The 9,903-nt window shown below is 42.9% G+C and overlaps 1 protein-coding gene across 1 annotated transcript in view; it reads left to right on the plus strand.

Annotated features, from left to right (window-relative positions):
• Positions 1-9,323, plus strand: part of ADAMTSL2 (ADAMTS like 2) — a 48,442-nt gene extending 39,119 nt beyond the window's left edge. The window contains exons 15-19 of the mRNA XM_018563709.1: positions 3,131-3,286; positions 5,850-6,020; positions 6,505-6,681; positions 8,556-8,700; positions 9,098-9,323. Of these exons, the coding sequence (XP_018419211.1) occupies positions 3,131-3,286; positions 5,850-6,020; positions 6,505-6,681; positions 8,556-8,700; positions 9,098-9,216 (768 nt within the window). The 3' untranslated portion in view covers positions 9,217-9,323. The remainder of the gene's footprint in view (positions 1-3,130; positions 3,287-5,849; positions 6,021-6,504; positions 6,682-8,555; positions 8,701-9,097) is intronic.
• The last annotated feature ends 580 nt before the right edge of the window (positions 9,324-9,903 follow it).

Genomic DNA, 9,903 nt, shown 5'->3' on the forward strand with positions numbered 1-9,903 from the left:
GTGCCGAAACTAACGGAAATTCGTATTTCGTACGAATTCGAATTGAGTTTCGGATACGAATTACGAAATACGAAATAACGGATATTCCGAAACGGAACACATTTTTTGACGGCACACAAGTCTACTAGCAAGCAGTAGATATATGCAAAGACACAGAAAAAAAAAAAGTTAACAAAAAGGTTAAAACTTACCTGTGTCTCCAATGTGTGATCCCGTCTAAAGATCTGAAGATTCTTGGGCGGCTGCAAAGGATCATCGGCCAAGAGAAGAGGAGAGACACAGGGTAAGTCAATGAAGGCAGCACGCACCCGCACAGACTCTGTGGAACAGGAAGAGACAGGAGTCTGCGGTGGATCAAAGACCCGCATGAGCGCTGGATGGACTTGATCGGATCAAGAAGCATCATGTAAGGTGGGGGGGATTTTTTTTTAACTTTAATGTCACTTTAAGGATCCCTTGAAGGATTGTCTCTCCCCCAGTCTGTGACTGGACAGTATAAAGAGAAGCAGAAGACTGATAAGCTTATCTCTTGGTCACTCTGCTCTCTTCCTATCAACATGTCCCTTATTAACACATAAACTGTGTAGCACAACTAACTGACTCCTTGTGCTGCTTCTCCTTCTCTGGCTGATTACACGGGGCGATCAAATGAAGGTACGTACACTGCTTGTATTAAAATAATACATTAAATTATGTTTTTGATGAATACAGACCTGTTGTCTTTTCTATCAGCCTGAAGTCCAGCTTTCACCTTAAAACCCGCAGACCTGAAAGAGCATCAGGTTGCAGGTTTTTCCTTTACTTGTTTTTGCCTAGTGGGTGATGGTCATAGTTGTCTTAAAATAAAGAGTTACTTTTTATCTATGTTCTACCTAAAACTTTACCTAGAGCACGTCTCTTCCCCAGCGAAGAAGCGGGCAGACCTACTTTATATTCTTAAGTACTTTAACATTATTTAATATTATTTAAACATCTCCAGCAGCTGATTACCTTATTCTCCTGAATTCATTTCCACCCTCCACGACAACGTGTTCCTCTGAAGATACCGATATCTATTCGGCAGGTCAATTATTTTACACTATAGATTATTCTCGAGCTCGCTAGTTTATAGGATTCAAGCTATTCCTAAGCGGCTTTGATGTCTCATATCGATGCGTATGTTTGTGCAGACCTGTAGCACAGTTTTCAGGCTCTTTTATAGGGATAATAAATACATCTGCAGATATGTCTTATCAGTGATTCATGTATGCATGGTTTTGCCGAGCACAGTATGTAGAATTTGATTAAGAAAGCAGGTAATGGTTTTAAAAATGAACAAAACCCCCCAGCCCCAAACAGTGCAGCCATAAGCCTTCTTTTCTTGCAGTAGAAGCTAATACACAAATGCAGGGTATGAACGGCTATGAAATGAGGGGCTTATTGATGAAGCTGGAAATTAAAATGTGGGAAATGTTTCACCTATTTACTGACCTCACCATCTTTCTGGGCTAGATATCACAGCAAGGCCCTAGGCCTCCCTTCAGAATACAATGAAGTTAGGCTACACAGCACAATCTAGGAGGGTGTCATGCTGAGAGCCGCATTTAGACATCATCTGTATGCATGCCTGAAGGTTAGGAACTTGATACAGTGTTACAAATGAAGAGACAACTGGAGGGTAGGAGCATATAAATGTAACCATTGATACTATGGGGATAGCAATGGTTACATTTATATGCTCATTTCTTCCAGTGTTCTCTTAGATTGTATCTTGCTACTAATCGTAACATGTATTTATTTCCTATGATCCTTTGTGCCTATTGAACAATAATCGACCAGAAGGGAAAATACCCGACCATTCATTTTTTGACCCATTCTCATTACAGCTTTTTAACTTACAGACAACAAATACACTGAGTGGCCAGTTTATTATGACCACCTGACGTTTGTAGGCAAATTAGCTATAATTAGCTATAATTTTGCGCTGAAGTTGCTAGAGGGCCAGACCATTATAAATAGGGAAGCAGGTTGTTTACCACGACAGTAGAAGTGATTTTTTTCTGAAGATATGGGTAAACAACGCGATTTAACAGCCTTTGAACGTGGGATGATTGTTGGCTCTCGGAGCCATGGAGCGAGTATCAGCCAAACAGCAGAATTTGTTAAATGTTCAAGAGGGGCTCATTGTTAAAGTGTTTAAAGACTGGACTGTCAGCCGAAAATCTGGGTCTAAACGTGCGAATTGTGGCCGTCAGCGACTAGTCAATGTTAGGGCAGAACGGAGAGTGGCAAGACTGGTACAAGACAACAGAAGGGCAACAGTGCAGTGTCAGATTCCTCGCATCACCTTTCAACATCTTGTGGAGTCACGAGGCGGCCCAACGAAGTCATCTCGTGGAGTTATCTCGTGGCCCAACGGAGTACTGATGGGGTGGTCATAATAATCTGGCCACTCAGTGTATACTTGCCATGAATATGCTGTGGATGAATAAGCTATGCAATTTTTTTTCCCCAATAGAACCCTATTTGCTTTCCCTACAATACAACATCCAGAACAGGGAGTATTTACTTTTTTTTAATCACATCATAGGAGTAGAGATCTGTTAGGGTTTAAGCTGCTGGTAGGAAGTGGTCACCGACAGCTGGGATGTCATCAACTATGTTCTGTCATTCTTTAATGCCTGTACAGGCTTTTGCATTATCCATGGTAGCCAATAGCAAGTTCTCAAAGTTTGCAAGTTTGCTGTCAAGCAGCAACCAAACAAGCAACAAAGGCAATATGACTTTTTTGAAGCATGGCAGAGCCATACCAACACTATACGGTATTTGCAAGAAAAGAGGATTATGAGAAAGAAGGCAGAAGTAGAAGTGGTGCTGGTATCCTTCAGCATGCAACTACACAACATCAGCTCACTGCTTAATGGAAGCAAGGGAACTAAGGGAAGAAAGGAGAGGGAGTGGCCATCATGGTTTACCATAGGCTGCTGTACAGAATACAAGACCCCTCCATTGTCAGATTTGTTTGCTCAAACTGTACTTGTACAGGACTGGTTTATTATTATTATCATTAATTATTATTATTATTATGTATTGTAAATAGGTAACTAAACACAATCTGACATGCATTCAGTGACAACTTTTTTGCTTCCAGTGTACAGCCAAATGCGGAGAGCAGACTATTGTCACAAGGGATGTGCGCTGTTCAGAAGATGAGAAGCTGTGCGATCCCAACACCAAGCCACCATCTGAGGAGGAATGTACTGGACCACCATGTGATCGGCAGTGGACTGTGTCAGACTGGGGGCCTGTGAGTATCCCTCTGAAGATTTTTGTGTCAATTTGGCAGTGCGTGTCTGTGTGTGCGTAAACCTCTGGTATTGTGTTCAGCTGTTTGGAACTTTTTCAAAGGAGTGGAGAACAAACTACTAACAAATGTTAGAACAAAAGTACTGCAGGAAATTCTAACCATTGTGGGAGGGGCAGAGACACAAACTACTACGGGGAAATCTCACCATTGTGAGAGGAGCAGAGACACAAAGTACTGCAGGGAAATCTCACCATTGTAGGAGGGGCAAAGACACAAACTACTGCAAGGAAATCTCACCATTGTGGGAGGGGCAGACACACAAACTACTGCAGGGAAATCTCACCATTGTGGGAGGGGCAGGGACACAAATTACTGCAGAGAAATCTCACCATTGAGGGAGGGACAGACACACAAACTACTGCAGGGAAATCTCACCATGGTGGGAGGGGCAGAGACACAAACTACTGCAAGGAAATCTCACCATTGTGGGAGGGGCAGAGACACAAACTACTGCAAGGAAACCTCACTATTGTAGGAGGGGCAGAGACACAAACTACTGCAAGGAAATCTCACCATTGTGGGAGGGGCAGACACACAAACTACTGCAGGGAAATCCCACCATTGTGGGAGGGGCAGGGACACAAATTACTGCAGAGAAATCTCACCATTGAGGGAGGGACAGACACACAAACTACTGCAGGGAAATCTCACCATGGTGGGAGGGGCAGAGACACAAACTACTGCAAGGAAATCTCACCATTGTGGGAGGGGCAGAGACACAAACTACTGCAAGGAAATCTCACCATTGTGGGAGGGGCAGGGACACAAACTACTGCAGGGAAATCTCACCTTTGTGGGAGGAGCAGAGACACAAACTACTGCAGGGAAATCTCACCATGGAGGGAGGGACAGACACACAAACTACTGCAGGGAAATCTCACCATTGTGGGAGGGGCAGAGACACAAACTACTGCAAGGAAATCTCACCATTGTGGGAGGGGCAGGGACACAAACTACTGCAAGGAAATCTCACCATTGTGGGAGGGGCAGAGACACAAACTACTGCAAGGAAATCTCACCATTGTGGGAGGGGCAGGGACACAAACTACTGCAGGGAAATCTCACCTTTGTGGGAGGAGCAGAGACACAAACTACTGCAGGGAAATCTCACCTTTGTGGGAGGAGCAGAGACACAAACTACTGCAGGGATATCTCACCAATGTGGGAGGGGCAGAGACACAAACTACAGCAAGGAAATCTCACTATTGCTGCTGCAGTGGAGACACAAAATTCCAGTCAGTAAATGGAACCCAAAGCTCCTTTTGATGTTTACCAGGTTGATTTAAATAGCTCTGCTAAAAATCCGCAGTTCTTTAATGTGTAGTATATTGAATTCTTTTATTAGTTAAAATTGCAATTTGTATTAAATCAAAAGACGGCACACATATAAAAAAAATTATAAAACAAGTGTACTCTTTGTGGTGGATTTTGGACATTGTTCTTGCACAGCTAAAGTTCTTTCGCCACACTTGCTACATGAATCAGACAGAGAAGAAACAAACAGTGATCAAATGGAGGTGCTATCTTCTCCTCCAGCAACATTGCCTGGCCATCTAACCATTGAGTGAATCGCAGGCGCACCAGCGAGAATCCATTAGCTCCAGACAGCCTGTGTTCTCTTCTGGTAAAACCATGGCGGCACATTAAAAGATTTCATAATCTACAAATAATCCAATTATCTTCAAGTGAAAGGCAACTCCTAAATCTCTTCTGTGGGCATCTAACCGGCATTGCTAGGCAACGGTTTCCAGAGCAACCTCCTATTTTTAGTGGTCATTAAAGGGAAACTCCACCTTTTTGACCCAATAAAGCAAAAATTGTAGACGCAAGCCATGTGCTCAGACATCGTATTTAAATGTAAACCTAATCATAAAATCTCCTCAGACTTTTATCATTTTAATTACTATAAGATTCCTACAGTACAGTTTTATGACAGTCTGGTGCTAGGTGAGTGCGACTAAAAAAGTCTTCAGATTTTCCTGCATGCATTGCTCCTGTTTTGAGGCTGCTGTGACCTTCAGTGAATGGCAGTAACAATCATATTTTGGGGATTCCGGTGGCTAGAATGAAACCAAAAGACTCCCTTAATCTCACTAGTTGTTAAGCAGGGAGACTGTCTGTATTGCATTATACACATATAGCCACAAGAAGGGCAATCTACAAACCTTTTATATGAAATACAGGTATAAAAATATGGAACATCAAGTAAGTAAAAAAATTATAGTCACCTTCCAGGCAAGTTAAAGTGACATTAAACCCTCAGATTTTTTAACATAAAACAATACTGTAATGTGTGCCTTACTGTAATCCATGGTTGTTTCCCTTCTCTTTGCTGCTCTTCCTTTTAAATCTTCAACATGTTATATATATTTTCCTGAATTAATTTTTTCCGTAATCTGTTTGCTTTGTGTGTCAGTGTGGCCAGTATAAGGACAAAATAAATGGGCATGATATGTGATATATGCAAGACACTTACACTTCTTCATCTCTCTCACCTTCACAGTGCAGCGGAGCCTGCAGCCAGGGCAAGATGATCCGACATGTCTACTGCAAAACCAGCGATGGGCGAGTGGTTCCGGAGTCTCAGTGCAGTCTTGAGACCAAGCCCCTGGCTATCCATCCCTGTGGAGACAAGAACTGTCCTCCACAATGGCTGAGCCAAGACTGGGAGCGGGTAAGGCACCCCACATACTTTTCAGAACTACGTCAGCTATGTTTTGGCTCCAAGGGGTTGATTTACTAAAGGCAATAAGGCCGTTCACTTTGGAAGGGAATTTTCCCTTAGCTTATTGAATGAGGTGAAGCTCTGCTGACTTCCACCATCCAATCACGTGCAAGCAAAAATAGTTATGTTTTTATTTTCCTTGCATGAGATTGGGGATTGTTTGCAAAGCAAATTTTCACTATGTGCAGGAAAAATCCCCTTGAACAGCCTGTTTGGTTTAGTAAATCAACCCCCAAAACTCAATTGGATTATTAAAGGTGCTTTCCACCTCCTTTAACCTTTTGATAATGAAAAAAAAAAGTGTTAACTGCAACTGAGCCCCTTCTGGTCCTCCACTGTGTTAGACAGGACTTTGCTGGACAGGAAGCTCCACAACAGAAATCTTTTCTATCCTGTAAAACTCCTTTTTTTTTTGCTCTTTTGATCCCTCCAGTGTAACACGACCTGCGGCAGGGGGTCCAAGCAGCGAGTCGTCCAGTGCCTGGAGGTGGCCAATGGCAAAGTGAAAACCCGCAACCCATCAGACTGTGACACTGCCAAAAAACCAGCAGATGAAAGCACCTGCTTCGAGAGGCCATGTTTCAAGTGGTACACCACCCCTTGGTCTGAGGTAGGAGACTTGGACCTTTCCTGTCCTGGGGCAAAAGCGTATTCAGGTTGCGCACACATCACTGGGGATTAGGTGAACACACAATTGCTGCCAAAACATGATTAGATTTGGTCTGTTGATGCCAGACAACGATTTTCTGCATATCCAGGGCCTAGCCAAGCCACCCAACAGGACTTCAGCTGCCAAGACCCAAACACTGAGCTGCTTGTATTTTGGCATACATGTTATTTACCTCTTATGATTTGTATGACTATTCCAGAACTTCAGAAAAAAAGCACAATATTCACGTTTAGTAAGAAGCTTCTGAAATCACTGAATACACTGTTAGTCAGGTTTTCTTATTTCAATGAAACGGGGTGGGTAACATGCTGTCCAGTACCTGGCACCATAATTTTCTTCCTGTGATCTCCCCTTTCCATGGCATCCTGCTGACTGATGGCACATCTTGTAGAACAGTACAGGGGAGGTTTTTTGTAACATAGGCTGGGTCTTTATTTACCGGTGTTGGTCCGAGTTAGCTGGCATGTCCATGGATGTCTTTTTTTTTTCTTTTTTGCAATGTGCCTGTCTTATAGAACAGTACCAGCTATATGAGAACTGCAAGCCCCACTGGCTCTGATTTCTTCCTGCTGAGACTTTTAGTTCATCAACAGATGCAGGAGGGCTGTAGCTGGCACAGAACCTGGAAAACAGTTTCTACAAAGCAGATTCAGGCACAAAGCAGCCAAGGAACATGTCAGCCTACGATGTGGACATGTATGGTGCCTGCAGCTGCTCCTTCATACTGTGGGTGGGGTGATACAAAGGCCATTGCTGCAGCAAGTCTAGTGACACTACACTGCTTTACCCAATTTACAGTTCATGCCGGAATCAGGGATTTCTTGCTTGCAGGTGGGTCACTATGGTGTGGCTTTGCAGCAAACACCTTAGGGACAGAACACTAATAATATACACAGTCTACAATATACACTATGAACGTTGACAAAGTACTTGTATTGATACAAGAATGCCCGATTAGGCTCTAGTGTATACTATCCAGTACTCTTGAATTTAAAGGAAATCTGGTCTTTATAAAGATTTATTTTTTATATACATATAAATGTTATCTGATTACTGTAACCAGTGTTTAGTTTCTGTGCATTCATGTTTTTGTATACTTTCTAGGTATTTTTGTACAAAGAAGCAGCCATATTTGCTCATTACATTGGATTAGCCACCTCAGCTTAAACTGCATTGGCTTCAAGTCCACTGTTTTCAATCCATTTCAGCAGACTGATAGTCCCACTTCAGGAGAGTGGAATAGAAATGCACAATCAGGCTTGGCAGACATGGGCGATTTTTGCTAGAGCGATTGAGCTACAAAAATCACCTGCAATGGCCTGTGATAAATTGGTAGTGATTGCTACAGTACAATAGTGATTGGTTACACAAAGGAGCCATTTCCTTCCATTAACAATTAATTGCCAATACATACTATACTCTATTGTTCCCTTTGTGGAGAAATCGCTAGTGATTATTCATGGAGCGATCATGGGTGATGATCACTCTAGCAAAATTTGCCCATGTGCGCCCAGCCTTACTGGGCACTACTACTAAGCAGGAAGAAGAGCCTGCGTATGTCATGATCAAATATGGCTGCCCCCAGTTACATATATAATTACACACTAAGCACAGAAACAAGGTGTATAAACATTAACACACTGGTAGGAGTAATACTTTACAGATCACATTCAAATGCATAAAAAAATAAAACAATTAAAAGGACTATGGATTTCCTTCCAAAGCTTAGTTCCTGCTTTCCCATGTAAGTAAATATGTTGTAACATTGAAGACCGGTATGTATTATTGCCCACTTTATACCTCTGACATTTTAGTGCAGCAAAACATGCGGAGTTGGAGTCCGGATGCGTGATGTGAAGTGCTTCCAAGGAAGAGACATCGTTCGTGGCTGCGATCTGCTGGTAAAACCAGTCGGGAAGCAGACGTGCGACTTGCAGCCTTGCCCAACAGACCCTCCAGGTAAGAATAAACTCTCCAGCGAGTAACTGTTACTTGGCAGTCTGCTATTTCTGCTCCAGGGCCTTGTTAAAGGAAACCTGTCACTCACAAATAAAATGGAGTTGCCAGCTTCTTTGACCATATCATTATTACAGGGATGCAGCCTACTGATAATAATGAGACACAAGCCAATTCTGTGCCTTTTTCCTCAGAGACATTGCTAGTTTCTGTCCCTGTTGAAGAGGCGTGTACATGCTCATGTCTTTGCCACCCTCAGGAGACTCGCACAAACAAGGGACGAACATCCAGATTTTCTTTTCATACTGAATAATGTTAACACTGCAAGAGCTAACTACATGAATGGATAAGATAGAGCTGTGTGTATTGTACTCTAATCTGCCCTCTTCTCTTCCTATAGATGACAGCTGCCAGGATCAGGCTGGCACCAACTGTAGCCTAGCCATCAAAGTAAACCTGTGCAGTCACTGGTACTATAGCAAAGCTTGCTGCAGGTCTTGCCGTTCTGCACACTCCTAGGGAGCGGATGCGCATACATGAATCCCACACTCTGCAGTGAAAAAGACAATTATCAACCAATGGATAAAATAACTTCAGAGCGTACTCAACTGTATGCTGCGAACCTTTAAAGGGCAGCTCTGGCCAAAGAGCTGAATACACTGTTAACATGTCTATCTAGGTCCGAAATGTCTATAACTTATCATAGGATTGTAAGGTAATACACACGTGCCCCTACTTTACTACAAGCTTCATCAGCATAGGAAGGGTTGACAGCACTTGCACACCACATAGCATTTGGCAGTGTTCTCAACCGCCAAGCAAATGCATGTCCACTAAGGCACAAAGCAGCCCCTATATTCCTCTAAGTACACTTTACTTAAAACAAATATAAAGCAAAATATAAATAGGTACTCTCTTTAATGAATTTATGTACTCAAGGGTTATTTTCTTTTAGTCCAGCCAGCATCATTACAAAAAAACACACCACCTTAAAGCTGAACCCAGGCTTGCAGTACATTGTTGGGTGGAAGGGGAAGGTGCTCTGGTAAGCTTATGGGAAGAAGACAGCGTTGGTGTCACCAGAGTGGCGCTATTAATTGTGGGCGCAGACTGAAGGTGGAGCAGTGTCACAAAGTCTACAGAAATACAGGCTCTAAAAGTGTTCTACCCTTCCTATGCAATCAAATAACACGACAGCGGTGGGGG

This window comes from Nanorana parkeri, unplaced genomic scaffold (assembly GCF_000935625.1).
Source record: "Nanorana parkeri isolate BGI_ZX_2015 unplaced genomic scaffold, ASM93562v1 scaffold689, whole genome shotgun sequence".
Classification (NCBI taxonomy): Eukaryota; Metazoa; Chordata; class Amphibia; order Anura; family Dicroglossidae; genus Nanorana; species Nanorana parkeri.